Raw genomic sequence first — 25,142 nt, 5'->3', positions numbered from 1 at the left:
GCACGTCAGGAGTACGAAAGGATGTACTCGATCAAAGCATTGTATATAGACCCAGAAGGTCGTAACACTCTTACTAAAATGGAGGATATGGCGTCAGAAGACAAGTCAATTGTCCTTTAGCTGCAGGATCTCGCCGACCCAGCCCATCGATGCAGGGTGCTGTTGGAGAGCTCTTTGCTGCGCGGCAAACGAAGGGAAAGAGTTGGAATTTATAGAACAAAAAGTAGTGGTTAGGACAGTGCCGATGACAGAGTAGCTGAATAATTAGACACGATGTACAAAATGCAGTTTTTAAATCGGATCGTAAGCGACGTCCGAGTAATAAGCTTCGCGTGCAGTTACAGAATTTTGGGGTGGAAATTTTAACAAGATAAGCTCAAAATACATTGGACCCAGAGGTCGGCCGTTTGTGCCTTTTGATCCCACCCTTGTCATTAGCATAGTGAATTGTGCACAGCTAGAAAAGTGAGTTTATCGTAAATATAATGAGTTTTATTTTACAAGCAGACCTACTTTTATGAGGGCTTTTTTTACACGAGGTTTCAATTTATTCAGGTAAGAAACAACGAGCAATGCAGCTCTATAGGTTGTAATGTATAGGGCAAAGTTTTTCACGCCTAACGCAGTTCCCCATAGATACTGAAGCCCCTTGTTCCAAGAGTCGCGGCTCTCCAGAGGTTCTTGACAATTAACATTGTTAATATACTAAAACGATTGTTGTGTCTCGTTTGTTGTATACGTTATACTAATACTGTTACTTTGGTACTTCGTATGTACAGAGCGTACATGTCGCATATATGTTGCATATACGTTGTGTTGCTAGTCTGTACGTACACGTAAAGCGTATTGCTTCTTGCCGCAAGCAACAAGTGAATAAATGAGATTTGATTTGCGATGAAATTTCCAAACAATAACAATAGAATGGAATCAGATACAAGCCTATACCTTCCTTATTGCCAACAACTTAGAATTTTTTGAAGTAAAACTTGCCTTCAATAATTTAATAGGCAAAACTAATAAAGAATGTTCTTACCTACGCTATGTTTCACTTCTGCTACCCACTAATACCACTTGCTTCCCTTTTTCGCACTAAGTCACACAAAATAATCACTGCACCAACTAAAAGCTCAAACAAGAACCAAAAATATGAGCGTTGCATCGAACTTCAGATGTCGAATAGCTGCTGAGATATATATAACCCGATCGCCGGTAGCACCGTACGTAATTACAACAGTGGGTAATCACACGGTTTACCGCATGTCGGTGAGACACATCCGCCTAACTGTTCACAGATTTGTTAAAGCCATGCAGAAGTGCTTGGAGCTGCCTTATCTTTGGGGTGATACGTCAAAATCCCCAGTAGGTTCATTCCAAATGTAACCCCATGGTGTGGTAAAAAGGCTCTCGTTTCGAATTTAAGCTGTATGTGAACAAAGATGTGTGTGTGTTTGTGATAAAAAATTTAGCTAACTAAACCAATAAATATTTATTTCACCATAACGGTCCTCTCTGGGAGGTGGATATAGGTACACTTCAGCAGTGGTTGGTTTCTTCTTAGCTCCTCCTGTAGCGCAATCACCTTCTGTCAAGGCTTGCAACCTGCTTTAGTTTCCTCGCCTTTAGGTAACAAACTCATATACTTTAAAGCACTTTATCTACACCAATTTCACTTTTGTTTTTTGACGCTTGTTATGCTAGATGAGAGCTTCTCTTATAATCTTGACGTGTTTGATTCTAGCAGTTCGGCCACTGTTCATAACGTCTGTTACGCCTGTCGTAAATCAGCACGCTGGCTATTTAGCTGCTGCTAAGAAGCAAGATCCAATATGCGTGTTCACTCGTATTTCAATTTATAATTGATTGGATTAACTTCCCTTTCATTTGTATCTTCTCTGGCCATTAGTACTGTGTGAATAAATCCGTAAAAGCCCGTTTTCGGTGCAACATTAACGATAGTTGGGCTTTTTTGGTGTTTTCCTAACGAGTTTTTAAACTACCGTAACCATGTGCCAACTCTGAAATTGAAAACAGCGACGGCTGCATGCTCGTAATTGTCATAACAACGCACTCGAGGCGATGCGAGCTAGCCGTGCACATCACGCCGCCCTAAAGCAAGACTGACAGCTTATGAAACATAATTTTTTTGCGCACAAACGCACAACTCTATTGCTACAACTTTAACCATAGACTTCCTTCACTTCGCTTCTAAGTGCACGTTACCCTAAGGTTCTTCAGTGTGCCAGGGAAACATTTCGACGGGATGCTTGTCTGTGCACGATATCCAAAGAGCTTGCCGGGTTTAATAATATGATAACGATCATGAGGCAGCAATAGCACTCGTCTTGAACTGTCTGGACCCTGGCCTCTAGTAGCAACGTCCTGCTGCCTTAATTGAAGTTGGTCTAATCAAATGTTTGTTTGTTCACTGTTATTTTTTGCGCCCCTTTTCCTTTCGCTGTTTAGGCGTTACGCCTGTTCGTTCTACCTTCATTCTACAGGCTTCCTCTAGCTGAGATGATTTATATTATGCCTGCCTTCGTAATCAGGTCGCTTTCGTATTACTGCTACTTTTAATGAACTCTCTCATAGTGAGGGCGGCTGATTCATTTCGGTCGTACTGTATCTTGAAAATGGTTTATGAAACCCAGCTTTCGAGAGAGAGCAAAGCAAAAATAACAGTCCGATGGCCTTCATCGTCAGGCAGGGATCGTAAAACTCCAGGCCATAGCGGTTTTCACGATCGACCTTACTCAATAGAACAATAAATGGATCAAAGGTCGCCCTTTCCCGAGCTATTTTGTGCGTTGTAGTCCTGCCCAACCTACGGCTGATCGCTTCAGCAAATCGCCCATGCTCTCAACATGTTTCAGCAGGTGCAGAATCAGGTACATTCTTGCGTATCATGTTGCTGCGTCTGTTGTGTGCGAGCTTGACGACGTAAGGGTCAGGGTAATGCTTGCATAACAACACGACTTACGACAGGTCCACTTTAGACTGCGCTAGTTGCTTTGCATAGGGCATTCAGAGTTTAAAGGACGGGCGAACAATCTGTCCAAACTGCCAAAAGCAAAGTTTCTGATGGGGCAAGGACGGGAAATGACGGCCATGACTACTGCAGGAATTCCTTAACGCTAACCCTGGCTCCCGCCAGACTGGAGTCCCCCAACGGTTGTACGATATGCTATGCCCTAAACAAGAGTTCTTGGTCCAGAGGCGAGATGCGCAAACATGGCTCGTTTCGATCACGAAAAAGATGACGACGACAATAAATCCAACAGTAGTAGGTCAAATATAGTCCGAACATGCCATCATAGGTTCGTCAAGCATTGGTTAATCGGAGACACGATTTCTATGGAAATTGTAGTTCGGAAAACGCAAGATTCATGTAACACTTTTGGGCTTTCTGTGTGTGGTTGGCAATCGCCGACGAAACGTGACGGGGCTAAGCAAAACACGTTCAACGTACAAGGTAATAGAGTACCGTATATTGATGGTGTGTACTAGCAGTGTAGTATAATATTCAAATTCAGGAGATCAAATGCAAACACATGAGAAAAAGCCAATGCAATAATAATGTAGTAAATAATAAATATAGGGTCAGCGATGTATATTTCAACTATAACAAATGATTCCAGTTAGCCAAATACGCGAAATATGAAGACTTTTTTGTGAACTGCAATACTCAGCAGTTATGTTTAGCCTATAAAATGGCCCAGCCAACCATTTCCTAATCTCTTTTCAAAATCAGGACGAAACGCAGCTTTCGTAATCGGGAATAATAGTACAAATTTTCTACCAGAAGCACTATTTTATTATAGAAAGCTTAGTTTTTTTTCAGAAATCCACCGGAGTAGTTCGATGACTAAAAGCCAGCCGTTTGATGGAAGGCCTAACGGCGATACCGGATATAAAACTCGAGACATAGGAGTAGTACGAGCGAGGCAACGACGATGCGGGTACCTTGGGAGAAAAGATCAGTTCGCAATCAATAACCTGACCATCAAATGCGCGATAGTAAATAACACCGTTTTGCTATAACCCCATATTGACCGAGTGAAAATCTTCTGATTTCGGCTATAGAAAAACCCTAAACTTTTCTCTACTACAAAAAAAACGTCACTAGATAATGCCACGCCGGACGCCGATTGATCAAACACATTAGGTGGTCGAATAAATTTTTTCAGCTTACGGTGTCCTCGTTTTCCTGCAGTAGTTCCTGCTGCATGTTCTCGTACTATATATAAATCGAAAGCTCTCGTTTGCGCTAGAAAATTGTGGTCACCGTTTGGTTCAGATAGAAAAAGTCTAACTTGAGTATGGGCTCTGAAATGAGTATTGACACTTTAATCCCATAGAGCGAACGCTTTAGAGACTCGTAAAGCAAGGTTGTGCTACCAAGTCCTATAGCTACAGGGAGACCAGCAGATTTTTTTAGATTTAGACGATTTTTGTCGCTTTTTTGGTCGAGCTCGGTCTCAATGTTCGGGTTTTTCTTTTTTTAAATAATATATAATCTTATATATATATATATATGCCATAGTGGTTCTGGAACGACTAATAACGATGGTGGATATATATTCTAAACTAGTTCTTATGTTTGATATGTTACTACAACAATTGGTCAGCCGAAGTGAAATTAATCATACGTATATGTACCATACGCGGGGCAGAGACGGATTAAAATGATTTAGTCAATTCTGTGCGACCTCGACACGTGTCCCTACAGGCGTGGAACTTAAACTATACATCTATTTTGTCTACCGAAGATGTCAACAACGCAGTTGAGAATGGTGTCTGTTCTTGGCAAGTTCTCAGTGCAGTGGCTCGTGAATCTAACTACTAACAGTGGCCGATGTATCGATTCAGCAAGTGATATCGCCGCTCCCCGAAGTAAACTTCCTCCTCACAGCCCGATGAGGAAACAAATAGCCGAGGCGACGTGGCCGTGTCTTTTACGACAGTGGCGGGTTTTTCGAAATATTATAATACGTTGAAGCTTCTTGACCATGATCAATGCCGCCTCCGAATGATAAAAGAACGTAAAAACTATGTCAACAAACGCAACGTCTCACTCTTGCATACGTATATATAATATATACCAGTAAATAAAACGGCCTCGTGATAGGGACCTCATTCCCTAATGAAGTCGTTTTATTTCCTTAGTACGTGTACAGCATTGTGTAAAAATAGAGTATGAATATTGTGGACGCACCGGCGAGGAAGTGCAGTCTGTTAGCCGATAAGCAGAATCAGCTTCCTACACGCACACGTATATTTCAATTAGTAATGGTTTTACTGATGCGACGAGAGCATTGTATTGACATCAATGCACTTATGGTAGCTATTTTGTTTTACAGAATCTTCCTACGGGGTAATGTATATGCAAAATACTAATGCCTCCATTTGAAAAATATTCAAGAGAATATTTATAATAAGTAATAAAATATGTATACGAAATATCGTGTACAGGCACTAGCGACATCCTAGGGAAGTAGTAAATTATCATCCTTCGCAGCTGATTTCCGTTCATTGGCCTGTTTTTTTTTTAATCTGGATTTAACAAAGATTTTCTTTTGAAAACATATTTCTTAGCTTTCCGTGTCACATGTTATCATACAGTTGAGATTTAGATAAATATAGAAATGTAGAATTCTAGGAGTGACAAACTGCCCGACTTATAAAAATACACACATTTAGAAACATTTTCTTTACTTGTAAGTTGAAAATAAACGCTTCTGAAAAATATTTATTAATTTCTAACCGAAACCTAGGCTCAGTGCTACTCCGCGGAGCCCTTGTATGTTTAAGGCAAGCGATATCCAGGAAACAGTATTCCAAGTCGTGGCCAGAGATATAGCCAGATAAGCCTCGCCTTTTGTCCTCGCTGTCGTAAACACACACAAGGATGATTTAGCTGGTACTGGATCACAACTGCGATGAATACTTTAGCCAGTTCCGATTGCCTACCTGAGTGATAAGAAAAGTAAGACCAAGTATAAATTTCACTGAAGATCAACTAGCGAAAAGACCAAAAAATTAACATGTTTAACTAGCGCCTAATTTATGATCTAATTATAAAACGAAGCCTCTCACAGGTAGCCGATTTTGCTCCGCCTCTAAATGATGCAGTTGATACAGCCAAAAGCGAGCCCGGAAAACGTTTTGGGGGAAATTCTTTTCTTGCCCCTTCTCTGGAAGGGCCATACGTCCTGAATTTGCGCTCCGTACATCGCTACACCGACTCTCATCTACAGGAAAGGGTCATTCTGTAGCATCTTGTTACAGCACGTGACGTCCCTCTGCTGACAACAGAGGCGTCCATGTATCGCACCTATATAAACTGAAACCGTATGGGTGTGTAACTTCAATGTCGAATTTTCTAGAGTAACGGAATTCTAGGAAGCGAATGACTGGTTGTAGCGCCTTCGCAGCCGCTGAAAGGTAATGACATATGAACTTCCTATGATGGCTGGATATCGTGAGTCATACAAACTCTTTATTTTAATATAAAAAACACAGTAATCAATATGTATCGCAGCACAGGACTTCACCCGTAGCATATCACTACACTGAACTAGTTTGATTTACTTGCTTGTACTGACTTTTACCTGTGTTAACGCACAGACGGGCTTTATCATTATCAGTTTACGATGGCTTCTCTTCCAGGTTGTTGCAGTCAGTGTCTGGCCCCGCTTTTTGCTGTCGACCAACTCTCGAGAAGAGGATTGCCGCTGAAAGCCACAGAATTCCTTAATTCAGTTAATTGAATCCCGAATAAATGCAAAGCATTTGTGTGCATCATTAGATAGACAGGTGCTGGCATGTGACCGCATGTTTACTTCTTTCTAAGCAGCTACTAACAACTGCTAATTTAAAGCAGAACTTCTACGGAAGTGCATATGCCTACTGGACAAGAACTTAACCCCTATAGCGAACGACTCCACGCAGAGGTACGCTGAACTTTTCACAAAGATAATAATTTACATTACATCATCCGTATAGAGAAATCTTTTATAAAATTTAAAATATTAAGCCTAATTCTACTAGTCTTGCTTACATAGATGACGCTTGCATCGTGCAAAGTGTCTATAATCCAGCTAACTTGTTTCGAGATTAGGTGCACAAAGCATTCAGTCCTGAGGACTGCTGAATCAGGCAGTTTGCCTGAGCGAAATGTGCGTTACAGGGGTCGTGAGCCAAGCAACAAAAAGCTTTTAAAACCGCAAAATTACAAAAAAAAAGTGGGCAAAATTGTAGGCATTAAAGCCGTACCGCAAACCTTCTACACCCAATGAATTAGCATATATTTTTCGCATAAATTGGAAATTAGACCGAGCGCTACCGATTTTTATCATGTTATTTAACTATAATTTTAAGCTAAAGATTAAAAAATCGCTATCGATCCTCTGAATCATCTTTACTTAATTTCTACGCAGGTTTGAAAATATAGAACGACTATCTCCTTTAACGCCGCGACCACGAATTGTGTCGCATCTCTTTAGCTGTCCAGTCAATCAATCAATAGGAGCCATTTGTGTACCACATTTGCATGTACGTGTACTTTTTTGGAACGTGTATAAGTTTACATACGTTGATAAGACGTGTACTCGCACACGACCATTAGGTGGCGTGAATTATAATAGTATGTTCGATGTAACGAAACTAAGCTTACCGGAAAAGTACTTAGTCAATCTCTTCGACCATATGTATTTACATATGTTAAATCTGAACGTGTCTCTATTTCAATATATACAGAATCCTATGATATTCAATTACCAAATTATAGCCGAGATATCGTGGATATCAGCGTCTGTATATTGCTTTTTCGAAGACATTAATCCGCAAAATTGACAATTGTAGCCTAGAAATATGCTGGCCACTGAGAAGCTACATTTGTGTTTAAGGGCACCAGGCAATAGATACTTCATTGGCGTACTAGCCAAAAGAAAAAAATTTTCCTGGAAAGGAATAATCCATTTAATTTTAATCTGTTCGCTGAGACCAAGTCATTAAAATTTGACTATATTTGCATTTCTGCCGCGACAATATCTGGGTAGTTGTGTAATCACCTAAGCCTTATAAAAATTAGTTAGGGTCTAGTCAATCAATCCTGCATGTCTAAAGTGTCCAGCTGAATCAGCTAGTTCGATCAATATTATCTTACGAAAATAGCATCTTCCTCAGCTATGTCGATCTACACAGATGGGCCCTTTTCAATAAAAGTTCGTCCGAGAAATTTTCAAGGTTATTTATGGAGATATATTTTTTAGGAAAAAAAAATACTACCCTATTCATTAACTACTTGCTTAGAAAAACTAGATGTGTCCTAAGGACATGTCATAAGGATGCATCATTCCAATGTCTCTGTATTAAGCTAGACGTCTTCACCTAAAAAGCGGGCTTTTACTTAAAAGTACTGCTTTACTGAAAAAAAAAAAAACAAAAAAAAAACGTAATGAAAACTGTAGGTTTTCAAGCCCTCGAAAGTACTCGTGCTGACTCTAGATAACAATGCTCGTAATATAAGGTTTCCATAGAAAGGCGTTAGTCATTTCTACGGTCCGATGAGCTCGTTCTGCGACTCGCCGTAAGGGGGCGTACGGTAGGAACTACCGTTGCTATCTTCCCGACGCTACAATCAGCAAACGTTTATTTCTAAAATAGTGACTGTTGTCAATGGATACTAAACGTACGAACAGTGCAGCATCTGACAAATTTTATTGGGTATCGTATGGAACTGCACTATTCCATTTTTAAATCAACATTCGAAGCTACATTTTACTTTCAAATATAGCATTAAGCAAATGCTGCAAAGGTTACCCTGTGTTCAGTTCTGCAAAATTGACAGGGAACGACACCAGAACACCTGAACTAGCATCGACCAAGCAACTTGAACAGAAAGTAATAAGAATACAAAGAAGAAAATAATATGTCTCAATGCAATAGTTTCAGAAAGATAGATTGAAATGGATGTTCGACGGGGGGAAAGCAGCTGTTCAGATCATCCCTCTTCGTTAGTTTCATAACTGATATAGTCTTCATTGTTGAAAAAATTGCAAAGAAGCAGATGAAGGACTTCGCTATGGGTACTTGGTTCTCTCTGGCAGTCGCTGGCGTAACACAAGAGGTAATAATAGCTTTCAAACAACAGTTTTTCCTATCTGACAATTGACTGTTTGTCGATCTATCGGAGCATACAAATCGGTTAGAACGGGCCCGAAAATGACCAATGGGCTTTCTCAGTATAAACATTAATAGATCAACATTTAAGTGAAACGCGTAGGGCCATAGCATTGCAAACAATACATATCCTATATTGTGTGGTTATGAAATATTAGCGGGCCTTGAAGCAGTAATTTCTGTTCTCTGTTAGCCACCATATTGGATAACATGAAGAATAATCATGTTGTTAAAGAAGAAAAATATTAGCGTTACTTGAACGGCGCCAAGGCAAAATGAAACGTTGCCAGGATGTAGTACAGAATACCGGCTTGTAACGTGGTGTAGCTTCGAAATATTTCGAAAATAAGAAACCTTCTACAAGACAATATTAGGTAATAGTTAGCTCAAACAAACGGGGTAATAGCTGCTGTTTCCAATAGTACTGTCCGTATTATTTGAAATAGCTATGCGAGCCTTAAATGCTTTTTCTCTAAATACATCAGCCTAATAGCGCAAGCGACTTAGGGTTAATAAAAAACGAGACGATAAATATAATCGAAGCTAAGAAGGGTCGTGTACCAGTCTGACCATTCTATATATCATGAAAGACTAGCCGCGTGATAACCAACCGTACATTCAGTATATATTCAATAAATTAGCTGTCTGAGATGATACAGTTATGATTAGAAACGGAACAAATAACGTAGATACTAACCGTTCCATAATTTTATGCCCGGCGCATGTACGAGACTATTTCCTAGGACACACGAATAGAGACGACGATCGAACTGTAGAAGTAGATGTAGATTGTCTTGAAGAAGAAAGTGCGATTTTCAGAAAGACACCAAACAAATTGTTGGCAAGTACGCAGGTTTATTTTTCTTACACGATTAGTCTAATAAATTTTAGGCAAAATTCAGGCCAGACGTCGGGCTTGCATTGAATATCTTGCCGCGATACTTGATAGCATATGTTGCGCATACTACTGCAATATGTATACATTATAAATATTAACAACATGTAAATATAATTCCACATATTTCTGGCAACGGTATAGTCGAAAGTCGCTTACAAGCAATAGTAGTGATTGCCGTAAAGCAAAACACCCCGTGCTATAAACTAATTTACAGTACTGGCATTAGATAATGTCTTTTTTTTTAATTATTTATATAGGGCAAACAATACAATCGATGGTGATGTCACATAAATCTAAAATGAGTCCGCTCAACTCTGTGGTCCTCGTCCGTGACGCTTACGCATAGGCCCCTGCTGTGTTGCCTAATCATTTTCTCTGCTGAGCTATCTGTCCTAGACTCTCAAGGGTCGCTCTTACATTACGTAACATACTCAAAACCCTCAGCCACTAAGTGTAGCATCCTCGGCCTAGAATCGAAAAGGATTGTTTTTAACAAGCGATTATCTTGAGGAAAAGGTTCCCTGGGCACATTCGAAATTTCTGGTCCCGTTTGGCATTGATTGGGTGACTCGACCAGATTTGATGATAAATAGGTCCTAGTTCCAGAGCCGCACAATGTTGACGTGGATACGGGATCTCCAGAAGGTCTACTGGAACCATTTAGCTTGCAATTCACACAAACTGTTTACAAACACAAACTGTGATCACACGTTAGTGCGTTATGCAACCCTGTCGTGGTAAGGCACGCGCCTTGTCTAGAAAACTCTTTGTGGATTATATTACTCTTAGTACGAATATATATAGTACGAGTATAGTTAGCGAATTATTGTCAACATTTAATTTCGGTGATTTCGAAATCTTCTTCATTGGAAAAATAGGCCTCTTTTGATTTTATGAATTCATATCTTCTACTTTAGGCATATTCCTCCAACTGCTTTAAGCGTTTCACATTAGCAACGCTAAGCTATAAATACCGTACAAGTTCCTTGTATACACCGTTTGGCAAAATTGACCCTTATTTAACCAGGCAGTGAAAAAATCTAACGCCGTATTTCAGTGGAACGAGGTTGTCGCTCTCCAGAAGCTTACGCGTCTTTAAAAGATCAAGCTTGCCTAGAAAAGATCGTCTTTCGTGACTTTTGGTGAGCATTACATGTTGCAGCTACTTATTACCTAGTGTATGTTAACTTGTCCTTTCTGTCTAGTTCCCACGGTTTGTAAAAACAGTTCTTAGAAATTTTCCATCGTCATCAGTATTGTGAACGATATACCGTTCAACTTGCAGCCGTCTCCGTCAGAAACTAAATTACGTAGGATGTTTTGCGTTAATACATTGTTACGGCCGTCTATCAATCAGCAAGATATGATCCATTCGTTGTGAATGTGCATAACGTAATGATATCGGTAGTGTCTGATGCATATATGACGCTCTGTTGAGCGACTGAGCGCTGATATCGGCTGATGTCGAAGCATGAACATCACTAGCGAAGTCGATGTCGTAGGACTCACTTTGAACATCATTTTGATAAAACGTTGCTAAGTTATTCTAGCTGTGAAGTTCATATCAGCATTACGCCCAAAATGTTACTCTCCTCAAAGATTGTGAAGACGTTTTTCGGTACGTGTACTCATTTTTCCTCCCAATCGTGATAGTGAAGGGTTGTCAAGCTCTGTTGTTATTTTGTTAGCTGTCGTTTTTACTCGTTGTTAATTGTTAGTTATCTTTCGTTGTTTTTTCACTGTTTCCTATAAGGAAGCGATTTTAAATAGGAGGCTCATTGCAGCAGTGCGACAAATTACAGAGGTCAGATTCACGACCATCTGAGATAAGTGTCATGATATGAAGAGAAGTCATAGCAGTGTTAGTTTTTGTAACGTTGAAAAATATAGCGTTTACATTAACGGAGGCGGCAGTTCGGAACGTGTTAGGTAAGAACTAACTTAATTTTTATTGAAAACAAAAGGTGCTATTATTAGAGTTTTTATATATAAGTGCCTAAATAGTAATAAACAAAATCAAAAATAGTGTTACGTATTCAAAGAGAAAATGTAACTGTTTTTTTTTCACCTGAAAGTAAATACTATAGAATATTTTGTGAGAATTACATGAAAGGTATATGTCATTATATATATATATAGAATTGTACAGATAAATACGCCAATTTGACAATAAATAACTATTTTCTATCGTAATAAATTAATGGTACACTAATACAAATAGGAATCCGTAGTACTAATCAAGATGTTTAAACAAAAAAACAAAAAAAAAAAAGGAATTTACTTAGACCATTCTCATGAAGAAATATACATTTGATACTTCTTTCAAATGTACGGTGATATAATAACAAAAATATTAAAGATCTTTAGTGGCAAACCATATACTGTGTGTGCTATGTATCAGGCAAAACAATGACAATAATAATAATCAAAATTATCTTCTGGAAAACAAGTCAATTTCGTCCATTACAACGTCTAGAATATCTGTTAGCGTAACTCAACGAACTACGATACGTGTTTATGTAGACTTCTGTGCTAATAAATAACAATGTCGTATCTATCTTTAGCGTTCGATCTTCGTTCCTACCAGACGTTACGTCGATTATCACCCAACGGCATTCTACCATATACATTTCTGATATATAGAAATTTCCTCGGCTTGTACCGTTCACAGTCACTCCCATTTCACTCGTTCGTCCTAGGCTCGGCCGTCTCGGTAAGGCGGCGACGACACGATAGAAAAACCACAGTCGACAACCTCGTGTCCATAATAGCTGGTTATGTTGTATGGTGCAAGTATAAGACGTTCTAAGCTAGATGTAGCTTTGTCTGTGGTTCATGCATCCTTAACCGAATAATGTATTCGGAGAAGAACGATCTGCTAAGGTCTACGTTCCTATGAAGTTTCGACTGGCTGTGGGTCACCTATCGAACAGCAAATGATGAACCTCCACCCAGGAGGGTCCGTGAAGGCGCTTCGAAACCCAGTTTTCGATGCGGCAAACCACAAAATAGCGGGCTAGCCCCCTACTCGTGGCCGTTCACGACACCGCAATTCTAGGGGTCTTCAGTTGGTGCTATTAGGCACGTACACGTTAGTTGATCTAATATCACTTCCATGTTTATTCGTCGCCGGTATCGTTCGGCCGACACCTCACAGTGGTCGTCCATGTTTCAGCCTAACTGAGTTAATCACTATCGAGTCTACATGCCTCGTGTTGCAAGAGATGTTCGGAACTCGCTGAAGTAGCCTTTTGTAAACGGCAGCAGTGTTCAACATACTTTCGTAAGCTGGCCGCCTATCAAGCGCCTGATAAACTTCAATAATCAGGATATAGGTATTGTGAATGCGATTTTAGGCACTCGTTTAAAGCGAAATTAAGCTAATGTGGAAAAAAATCCTATTCTAAGGATAGTAGGCATACCTCGTGTCGGCCTAGGCATGACTATATTGTTAATTAATCTCGCAGCAAACGAATATCTCCACTTCGACGTTAACAAAAACTCAAGTTAAATAATACGTAATTCACAACTGTGTTAGACAGCCGCCATGAATATAACAATTACTGGCTGATCTAATTAATTAAACGCCACTTTTCAATGGATTTAATTCATTCGATATGCACCACATTTGCCCTATTTTCAGTAGCTGAGCGATGCGGCTGTGCGGAAACACTCCATCAATACATCCGTGTGTAACACATGCGGGTTTTACAAGCTACATCTCTCCGTTTGCCAGGTACGTGCACATTAAGAAACTCCCTTCGGGTATATCAAAGTGGATTCGGGTTAAATTGAAGCTGATGTACATAAACATTCCCACGAAGAATTAGAGATGGATAGCCAATGCGAGGTGAAATCACAGGCGTATACGGAGCTGTATAGTACTTCTGACTGTGTCCGTGATGAGTCGCTAACGTAAAGATTTAGCAGGTCGACCCACGTATTGATACTAGTGCACTGTATACATGCTCTAAAAGTATTGCAAATTTTAATGTGGTAAAAAATATGATCGTGTAACGCGTACTTCATGCAGTAGCAACAACGTATATGTCAGGACAAAGTGGATGGAACGATTATAACATTTTCAATAAAAGTTCACATGATTATCTATGAGAAAATCGCTCTGCAGAGGATGAAACCGACCACATACGGATCCTCGTTTCTTTCAAGATCCTGTGACGATTTGCCGTATATTTGGTGACGTTCGTGTGAAAATGTCCAGGAGAACCCCATGCGCAAGGTTGCTTGTACAAATTTTAGCTAAAAAATACACTTTCAGTCACGGTATAACGAAATATTATAGATCGCATGTCTGACACGCTATTCCCACCCATCTATTTGTATAGAGAGACATTGGTGATTCTAGTCGTTTCGATGCTGGATGTAATTGAATATAAGTCAATTTCACTAGCTAACTTCTAGCTAACTTGATTGGCTAGCAGTTTTTAAGGCAGCTGATAGTAATAACCTCGATGTAGGTTTAGCACAAGAGGTTAAACACGTCATGGAGGCCTAAGGTTTATATTTCTCAATGACTATCACATATGTACAACGTAAAACTGAATAGCAAAAACAAAAAACGTAACGCTACTAGCATTCTTTGAAACGAAGTTTCTGGAGAACTGGCCGTTTTGGCACGTGACAGTTCCACAAAAGCGATAAAAAAAAAGTTGAAGTTGTGTATTAAGTTCGCTGATCGGGGTGGTACGTGTACCCGGCTTTACTTGAATCTTACATGGAAAATTGCTATTAACTTAAACCCACCTGGTTTATTAGTGACCCAGTTCATCACTCAAAACCTAAATTGTAGGTCAAATAATGAAAGAAGAGTTAACACCGACACTGAGGACACCTTGGTTGACGTAAATTGTGCATCCAATGAATTTTAGCCTTTCCGACCCCTGTGCGACTCCAATCCAATTTCTATCGCGCAACTTTTTGTGAAACGTCAAGTGTTCGTATCCATACTTAGTATACGTAACTTACCTTGCTTAGGTGCTATCGCAATCTTGCATTTACTCCAACATAAAGCTTGTTCGTCAATGAATGCTATATTTCGTAAAATAGTGTATTCCTAATTAAATCAACCTTCGATTTGTTGCATAACCAGTAAGGCGATAATAAATAAAAATATTCAAGGTTAGCAACGGGATGAACTGGCGCCGCTTTGAAGACTCTGCAAGAAACTGGGTCTTTACAAACCTGACAATACTTTTGTGCCAAGCAAATTGTTATAGATATCATGCCGCTTGTCGCCCTCTAAATCTATCTCTAAAACATTCCAAGAACTTCTCAGAAGTTCTTCGAATTACGTTTATAAATTTAACCAAACTCGTACAGCCCGTACGATGCAGTGTTTTAAATTATTCCATATACTCACCCTGATATTGAAGTATGTTGTTGACTTGTATACATGAAGTATTTGCCTGCTGCCAGCAAAAGTAGATAAATGAAATTTGACTGATTGGCAATCCATCTTTCCGAATAGATGTAGGCATGTTCGTGTTTTTTCCAAGCAGTATTAAAAAATTATCATCTATGACTACGAATTATCTTCATTACTAGCACAGACCAGTGTTTTTTTTTTATTTTTACTCCTACATTTATAACAATTCAAAACCCGATGTGTTAACACCAATATCAGGAGCTGATTGTTTCCCGTTTATTGGCTACTTTATTTCTTTCTTTATACCTACATTTTAAAATAAATTTTCTTTGCTCAAAAGTTAATCTGTGTCCAGCTATTATTTCTAACTAATAATGGTCTAGAAAGAAAACAATGAGAAAAGGATAACTTATTAAACAGTATTTTGGAGCACTCTCTCCATATGAAGGGTGTTCCGTCTGAATACAGTTTAGCAGCCTGCTTTGCCTGCTACACGAAAAAAAGAATAGCAGATCTCTTTCGAAGAAAACAACAAACGAATCACGGCAAAAACAACCCTTCTTAATAGACCTAGGTTTTTAATTTGTGAAAAATAAATAAAGAGTCAATTTCTTATTAGGTAAGCTTTAACGACTAGCCTCTTGCGTTCTTGGCATTTTCGCGCGTAGCAGATTTGAGTGATACTTTAACGGGTTTATAGATACTAGTATCGTTTGATTTGAAGACCTTATTTGTTGGCTAAAATGGTAGTTTAGATCTGAAATCGAGTGGTAGTTTATATAAACACGACCGTCAGGATTTCCATTTAGAGCACACGCAAAAAATCTCGTTATATATCTGTCTATTTACAATCTATTCATAAGAGAAATTTCAGTTTTAGACGAAATACGTTATATATCTGTCTATTTACAATCTATTCATAAGAGAAATTTCAGTTTTAGACGAAATACGTTGTATATTGAGAGTAGACTCGACCGTCTCGTTGGTCAGCATACGGCTGTTTCGAGAAATAGCCGTATTATCAAAATGATGCTTTAAGGAATATTGTAATAAAGCTGAAGGAACCGATAGCCGGTAGCTTCAGAAGCTGCTCTTGACAACGAACACCATGAAACATCTGGCAGAATAATCTAAACCCAGAATAAAATAGTTTTATATGGAAACGACATGATTTATTTAGAAGTATAGCCTAAAGTAGATTATTTACTAAAAAAAAGTGACTTCGCCCTATAATAGAACACGATACAATTAATATATTAAAAGACGTATTCAAACACGTACTAATACGTATCTGAATTTCGTACTATTCTACCAAGTCAGACATTGAACACTAGAATAAACACTGCGATTAGCGTCCCTTTAGTGGACCATTAAAATGCTGGCACCCTTTACGGTTGACCTTACGGTGAGACGAAATCATCTGAGCACGAGATTCCAAATCAGCTTTGATTTAGTTACGATTATATAGGTTGCATTGTACATAACTGTATGTATCCGCACGAAACTTGTGGCAATACTGATCGATTCTATTATAGTTAAAATAACAAAAAAAAAGAAATAGAGGAAGATTAAAATATTTCCTATAATTTCTATATATATAATTTCTATATCTTTTCTAATAACTGTTATATAATGTCTGCTTGTAGACGTGCTCACTGAGACATGGACGGCATATTTTAGAGAAGGTTTTCAGCCTACGTCCAAGGCCCATACGTAAATTACGACAGGTATCGATTGCATCGAGAAGAAAAATAAATGGGTAATCGAATCTTACTCGAGCGCAATCTTCGCTGAGTAATGTCTGCAGACGATATATGTTTGCGCGAGTGTGTAGGAGTACGTACGTTCAGCAGAAAGCTCATTGCGTGGAAGTTGAAAAGGCTCTATGCTCTGGAAAGGAAATTTTCAAATCTATGTACTTAGAATATAGGCGAAAGGTGCCGAGCACGATGAAAACCGCCATACGACATTCACTTCTATAAGGCCCAGCACCAAATGGTTCCGAACCAAAAACGAAGATCCTTGTATGCGGTATGTAGCATCAGTGGTTTGTACTGGAAGCTTTGAATTATGTTTCCGTGTCCAATATGTGCGTATTCTCAGTCGAAAAGAGTGAGATCCCAACTGCAAGTTCAAAGGACAGTTGGGCTAGCACTTAGCTCTTTAGCAAGCTCGAAAGGAGTACACCTGAAGGAGAGCCTAATTAAACATGCAAATTATTATGTATTATAAAATTACTTACTTTTTTTTAAGGTACACATTACTAACGGTGTATAGAATGTGCGATTACGTAGTATATTAGAAGACGTTGAAGTTTGCTACGTCTCCTACTAGATTGCATTTTTTTTTGTTTGTATGTGTTCAATGATGTGTGTCGCCTATTGGTTTTTAATGACACTCTAAACTTACACTATGTTATCGAGTGGCGTCCTAATCGGAGGTAACTTTATTTCATTTGACGAAATTATTAATTAAAGAATGACAAATCGGTGTTTGCGGACGTCAACAAACTAGGAAATACCTTTGCAGGAATCATAGAAGACTGCTCAATGATTTATTTCGCTTCTATGTTAAGCGCAACGCGCAGAGTGTTGAGGGAGGACTGTTTCCAATATGTCAAATTATCCACCAGCATTCATAACTGGACATGATAACAACAGACAACAAAGATAAACCTAAGAGAGACAATCTGTACACCCGTTGCACCGCGGGCACAGTGTCATTCATATGATGATACACTGACATAACGCAGCCGGCAGAGCAGAATTGAGCTTCGCTCATGGAGAATTTTGGCAAGACGGTAAAGCGAAGCAATGCGGGATAAGCGTTAATGGCAGGAACAAGCAAAGGAAATTTAGTTGCATAGGGGCACCGTTATGCGACCATTGACCAATGAAATGATTGATTTTCTCAGAGGAATAGGTCGACTACGCCTTGCCAAATGACATGTGCGAACTCAATCCTTGGTTTACAGCTCGTACACTCCAGATCTGTATTCGCAGATGCAAACCGATTTTTCTGAAGAGCCTTGACGCGACTATGATGGACGGGGACGAAGCCCTTCACCTGGGCGGGTCCTGCGCATCCCTCAAAATTCGAGGATTCATCGCGACGATGCAGGTGCCATCAAAATATGCTTCTTCACAGGTATTCGTTTTTTCGAGGCAGTCAGGGTGACACCAAAACAGAATAAGGGTTTTGGGAACAAATGAAAGCGCAAGAAATGTGCCTACAGAGGGATCGAAACAACGATACTCAGAAACAAACTGATATTAGGCACGCGTTTCAATATGGCCAGAGGAACTTTGTTTGGAGGAACTGATCATGCGAATCAAACCATTGATGTCGTGGTGCGGATTCTGAAAACCTACAGAGACAACGAAAAAGAACTTCAGATGATCCACGAGGATTGACATGATACTACAGAAAATAATGGGCGAGTTTCGGCCGCACGCACGGCCGGAGCACTACACAGGGCAAAATAAACGCCAAAACAAATGAACAACAAAAGCATACCTTGTTGCATAAGGTAAATCACCGTAGCCGCATTGGGACAGGAACACGAACACAGTGTTAGGGTACAACAGAAAGGCCAGTTGGAAAACTAAGTCAAAACTACATTTTACTTAGAAAGCGATTTCTTTTGAACCAAGATGACAGGCTGACTGCCCAAATTGGAAGCCGTACATCAACTTGCAGGTCAAAAACCGACGCAGAAAGGTGCGAGCACTAACACCGGAGCAACATGCAATGACATGGCCCTAAAGACACATAAGACATTGGGTGGCCACCTGAAGCAATGACATATTAAAGCAGTGCGATGACCTGCAAGCAGGAACAAGGGCAACATGGCAACGCATAACATCAAAAATTCAAATAAATAAAAAAAACAAAAAAAACCCCAAACAATCGACAGGGATTCAGAAACATTATTATCTGCCAACACACGTCTCGAGCGAAAGATAACTCGATAGACAAGTGAAGCAGAAAGCGTGAATAGAATGGCTCAAAAGAAGGAGAACTATCGACTGGAGACACTCGTAGATGAGTGCGAAAACATCTTCAATGGCCTGAGCGAGTGACCGCAGCCAATAAAAATTCCCATCAGAGAGGGAGCAAAGCTTGTGTAGCAGCCGTAGTGCTATAGCCAATAACGTTTACGAAGCCGTAGGGAATTGAGTTAAAGATCCAGAGGGCAAGCAAGTCAATCAGAAGGTAGATTTTTTGGCAGAAGCGTCTCCAACCTCGTAACTGTTCATTGCCCTGGTCATAGGCTACGAATCGTATTAGATTTGCAAGCGCTAAACGAAGTTATTCAAAAACGTAGATATTCAATGCCCATCAATAATAATACCCTGCATCATCCTAGAAAAGCAAAAGTGTGTTCAGTACTTGACGCCAAGACAGAATCAGAATTCTATCAAATAACTAAATCTAGAGAGTCAGGACAATCCAACTTCGTGAATATTCATAGGACGCTGTCAATACCGTAGAGCCTCCCGGAGGAACAGACTCTGCCTTAGCGGAATGGAGAGATGTGAAGTTCATGGGCTTAAAAACATTGCGATGATTGCGGTTGATACTATGGCAAAGAGACACCATAGACGAAGCCATCATCAGGGATCAATACCGGACTGTGCGGGCTTCAAAAAAGTAGGACGTCGATCCAGTGAGAGTCAAACTTCGTTTAACAACAGCAAAAATAACAAACGGACCATATCATTAGCAGGCACGGGCTGAAAACAAAGAAACATGAAAGGAGCGATAAGCTTTTCAGGTTACGTTAACAATATTTATCCCTCACTTATCGTTAATCATAGAACCTCTGTTTTTCTGAAAAAAAAAACCAGCAACGATTAGCTTTTATGAAAGTCAACAGAAAAACGCATAAAAACTCATACCGACACTAACACAAGTCGAGGAGGCTAAGCCAATTAAAAAAGGCTTACTTCTACAGGATAATAAACCAGTAGCATATACGTTAACAACAATTGAATAAAAGTACGCGTTAATTAAGAGAAAGTTACTTAACCATCTCGGTGACATGTAAAAATTCGGTAATTATACCGAGGTATAATTACCGAATTTTTTACCGAATGCGATGAGTAGAATGATAGTGCACTCTGATCACAAACCAGTAGAAAGCATACTAGCAAAATCCAAAGACTAACGACCTAAACGTCTCCGATGCGTGCGTCTCTAACTTAGGAAATATGGCCTATCAGAAATGTGTATTTCGGAATGGTGAAACCGTATCGCTGAGTCGACATTCGTTAACAATGGAATAAGCAAATAAATAGAACAGATCGAACATCGTCATTGCAACAGCATGGCCAAGTGAATCACGTTAAAGGAGACACAGCATATTGTTGGCTATGAAACAGTTAGGTAAAACAATTTAAGACGGTTGGCCTGCCAAGGAAACGTATGCTTTTCTCACGCTGGGAAGCACGATGTGAACGTGGTGTTGAGAAGGCACTGGCATGTAGAGGACAAGCAATAATAATCCCACCCACTATCCAAGCCATACTATACGCTAACTAATACGTGCCTATATTATAGTTTCGTGCGTCTACAATTACAGTGACTTTTTTTGATGAACTATGCCGAACCAAAAAGGATGGTGTACACTTCGCTAAATATGGAAGATCCAGAGAGAGAGAGAGAGAGAGAGAGAGAGAGAGAGAGAGACGCACATGCACACGTGCATTTTGTATACGTGTTGGGTTTTTCAATATAATATATAATTCTGTCGACAGATTAGATCCCTGGTCGGCATGCCACACCACCGCCGCCAGTCAGATAAGGAAACAGGAGGTGTCGTAGATATAGCCACTAGGATAATCGAGAAGTCATCAGAGCAAGATTAATTATTAAAGCAATAGAGCAATCAGTCTAGCCCATCACCAGCTGGCAACTGTTTCGCCGGCGTTCCTTCCACGATACTGTCAATTACTGAAGAGTTCACACAGAAAACCATTGTCGAGTCACTGAAATTTGCCAGGTGGCAAGAAGAGGTAAAACGGGTCTGCCATAGAGGCAGTAAATAACCCACGCTTATTTAGCTCGGCTAGTGGGCGCAGATGCAATCGACAGATTTTTCATAGAAGCGGCTATTAGAGCATTGCATTGAAATGCTGAAGTCACACACGTAACGGCTTTGATAACCATATGCCTGCCGACGCTAGCCCAATTAGACACAGGTATGCGAAACACAAGATAGTCGAATCCAAGCAGCTGCTAGCAGGGTGACGGATGTTCGACGCCGATAACTACTGGCACAGTGGTTTCTACGAGGAAGTCGACTGGAGTGGTAGAGGCATACTATACGCAGATCAGCCTTGTTGTCTACTAGCGCTGATCCGTGTCGTTTTGTTGACGCGGGCCTTTCCACAAGGTCAGTTCTTACCCCCTCTTTTCGGCCTTTTGTTTCTCAGTCTTTCAAAGATCGCAGCATCCGCCGTAGTGGAATCACGCTATGGAAGTCATGAAGATGAAGAATATACTCGTATTGAATTGCTTTGTAGTACTAGATGATTTTAGCAGCTTTTTTAATAGTCCACCTGTAACCTGCACTATATCTAATTTCTGCGCCCCACTAATGCTGTCGTACCATACGGCCTACAGTGACGCAAGTATTGCTTGTGCTGATTGCAAGTATACATAGGAAAATGCTGTTTCCATCTGGACTTGAATATGTTTGTGGCACGCAAATACACGCGCGAACCGCCGTTCTTTTTCTTTCTTCCTCTCTATATCGTTTCCCTTCTGGCAACCCTCGGTGCCGTCGTGATTAATTTTCGTGCATGACCATGCATATCGTACTATCGGGAACGCTTCCTTTTGAGCCGGCTCAGTGTAGCATAGTCCACTTTGTGTGCTGCTGCCGCCGCCGCCACTTTACATATAAACAGGCAGGCAAGCCTTCATTTTTTGTAGGTACGAGTTCATGAAAATCTTCTTAGACCAGGAAAATACGCGAATGGCTAAACGAAGGTCTAAACCGCGTTGCACTATTTCATAGAAAGGCCTAGCCTCTATTTATTTCTCTTATTCGTTTCGGTACTCACTCGGTATCGTACTATATCTGAATGAATAATGGTCTGTCCTCTCGGCCTGCCTCGATTTCATCCACTAGTATGTATTTTCCGGGTGGTCGAACAATGGGGCCCCTGGGGGCTCTTTGTTTGAACTGGACGGCGGGGCGTATTGGTGCAAACTGCTATACCACTAAAACAGTATTTTTCTGTCCCAGTTTATGTCTTACGCCTTTTATTCTACTGATGTTACGTACCATGCCTGAAGTGAGTTACTGACAGCGAAATACCAAAACGACGGAAGCGCTGCCGCTTGTAAACACCATATATCTGCCTACGGGGCGAGGACCATTGGTAGAGGTTCTGGTTTGAATTATCATTACGCTGTATGGCATATGTGGTAGCAAAAGGTGTGAGCACATGTAGGACAAGTACTACTGAGAATAAGGTCACACAAACGTTTGTATGGTCAGCTTAATTTTTCTAAGAGTGATACCTAAGCAAATGATCTTTCACTTTATGTTGGATGTAAACGCAGCAGCCATCTAGGTAAATATTCACAGCTCAAATGTGAAAAGTCGATATGAGTAAGGGGTCGGTTTTTTCAATGCATAATGTAAACTTTGTGATTCATTTCTCAAATATTGTTAATACTATTATCCTTCTACAACTATTTCTATAGCACCGATAGCACGCTGTGTTTCCTAACGCAGATGCCGTTTCAACTGTACTAGCTTACAAGCTTGCAAATGTAGAATCGAAGCTATACGGTGCAGGTCGAGTTAGGACCCAATCGTAGTTAAGCACATCTTTCATTTGTGACGCTCCATAGCTTTCGAACGAAAAAAATCTTGAATTAATTATGGCCAATTTCTTTTCGTAAGATCTACTAGACGACACTAACTTGTATTTGTAGGTAAATAAATCGACCGATGTTTCAACAGAAGGTGTCCCATGTTGTATTTCACGAACGCAGGCTTGACATTGCGCAATTAAGCCTTTCACAATGATGTAACAGCAAGAATTTTCGTCGACTGAAGTTACTATCGAATTGCGCAACGTTGCGTTGTGTTGTTGGCCAAAGACGAAGTGCTTTTCTGGCAATCGTATGTAAAGTCGATGCCATCAACTGAGACCTACGGTCAATATGGTCCAGCAGTAACGAACTAATCCTTTAAAAATCTCTAAGATCAATGAAATAATAGAATCAATCTCTCAACGCATCAATTTCTCGTGTTTTAAGTTTCTCCTGTTGCTTTTTTTCTTTTAATCTATTCATAGTCTGATGTTGCGCCATCTTTAAGTTCACATTAGCTTACAAAGTAGACACTAGTGCCAGTGGCTTTGTTTTTAGTTTCCGTACCGTGTATGGGTCTTGTGCCTAGACGACCGAACGGTATGTAGATTTTCGACGGAAAAAATCAAGTTTTTCGAAAACTGCTGCTTTCCGTCAAAGACAGAATGGCAAATAGACTAAACGCGTGCTAGCGGAATGCTTCCGTAACGATGTAGTCGTAAGGCGTTTTTGTAGCATCCGTGAAAATGTGTAGGTTCGAAATTGCGCGTAGACACGTTTCGTTTCGTCCTGAAAGAGATTATCTCTCTGTCTGTCTGTCTGTCTGATGCGATGCTTAGCGACATTTGCATCTTACGTAAAACTAGGAAGGTTGGATCCAAGCTGATTGCAAGAGTAGACTGTACCGAGCTGTTGAGGCATGACATGTAGTCGTCAACCCATAGACGACAAGGACGGAACTGTACTTCGTCCAGAAAGCAAGCGATAGTGCAGGTAGAGGGAAGACGAGAGAGCGCAATGATGACGTACCCCGAAGTTAAAAGTGCAGGTCACGAACATCAAAAGAAGTAAATTTGTTGGAAGGAGCATTTGTTGCTCTAATATTCCTTTGACCCACTGGGATGCTGGCTTTTCAACGTAATATACCGGCACTCCAGATCAAACTACCGGCAAAAAATACAAGGAACTTTGTGTCAAGATCTCTAATATTACCGCTAACTTCTTCGAAAAACTACGGGGGCTAGATTTGCACGGTTGGACCAAGCTCGGCACAACAACAACGGCGCTTATCTACTGCTATATAGGACATGACAAATCACGGCTAGAGCACAGCATTCGGAAATGTTATACAATTAACTAACAGAGTACTACACGGGCAATTACGGCCCTGCGAAAATGGGAAGATTGACATCAGTGAAAAAAGCATGTACCTACAGATACATATCTGTATTTTCCGCCGCCTATTCCTCAAGCTAAAGAGAAACAGAAAGCATCTGTAAGAAATAAAAATCGGACAAGTATGAGGCTCTGAACTTCACGTTGGGCCTGCACACATAATGACCAGGTAAACGTGACAAAATTGGGCGAAAGAGTGAAAACCGAATGTCCTATAGAAATGCTTATTCAACGTTACGAGTTGTGTGTTCTCCGGCTTTCGTCTAGTTTTACTCCCAACTTACCAAGTTCTGCACTATTATAGATGTTTAGAACTGCCGTACTGGTCTTATTGGGTGGGTAATAGGAACTTGCAACGGAGCTAGACACTGATTGACGACGATTTCGATGGTTAAGCCGCCGTTATTACAATTGCGCCGTATTGCCTTCGGAAGGCGTACGATATATATA

General features: G+C 40.2%; 1 protein-coding gene across 4 annotated transcripts in view; it reads left to right on the top strand.

The window, feature by feature from the left end:
- LOC147757389 (uncharacterized) overlaps positions 1–25,142 on the top strand; it is a 77,388-nt gene that overhangs the window by 3,831 nt on the left and 48,415 nt on the right. For 2 of the 4 annotated variants that reach the window (XR_015322576.1, XM_086982133.1), the window contains exons 1-3: positions 5,881–6,441; positions 6,667–6,950; positions 13,725–13,814. Coding sequence is in view for 2 of the 4 variants with exons in the window: in XM_086982133.1 (XP_086838259.1) it covers positions 6,900–6,950; positions 13,725–13,814 (141 nt within the window). In the remaining 2 variants the exon portion in view is untranslated. Of the gene's footprint in view, positions 1–3,838; positions 6,442–6,666; positions 6,951–13,721; positions 13,815–17,110; positions 20,206–25,142 lie in introns of those variants that run through there. The other 2 variants (XM_086982132.1, XR_015322577.1) reach the window with 2 other exon arrangements.

This window comes from Varroa destructor, unplaced genomic scaffold (genome assembly GCF_002443255.2).
Source record: "Varroa destructor unplaced genomic scaffold, Vdes_3.0 BEIS01000002.1, whole genome shotgun sequence".
Taxonomy (NCBI): Eukaryota; Metazoa; Arthropoda; class Arachnida; order Mesostigmata; family Varroidae; genus Varroa; species Varroa destructor.
The sequence above is the reverse complement of the archived record's forward strand: the minus strand, read 5'-3'. Positions and strand labels throughout refer to the sequence as shown.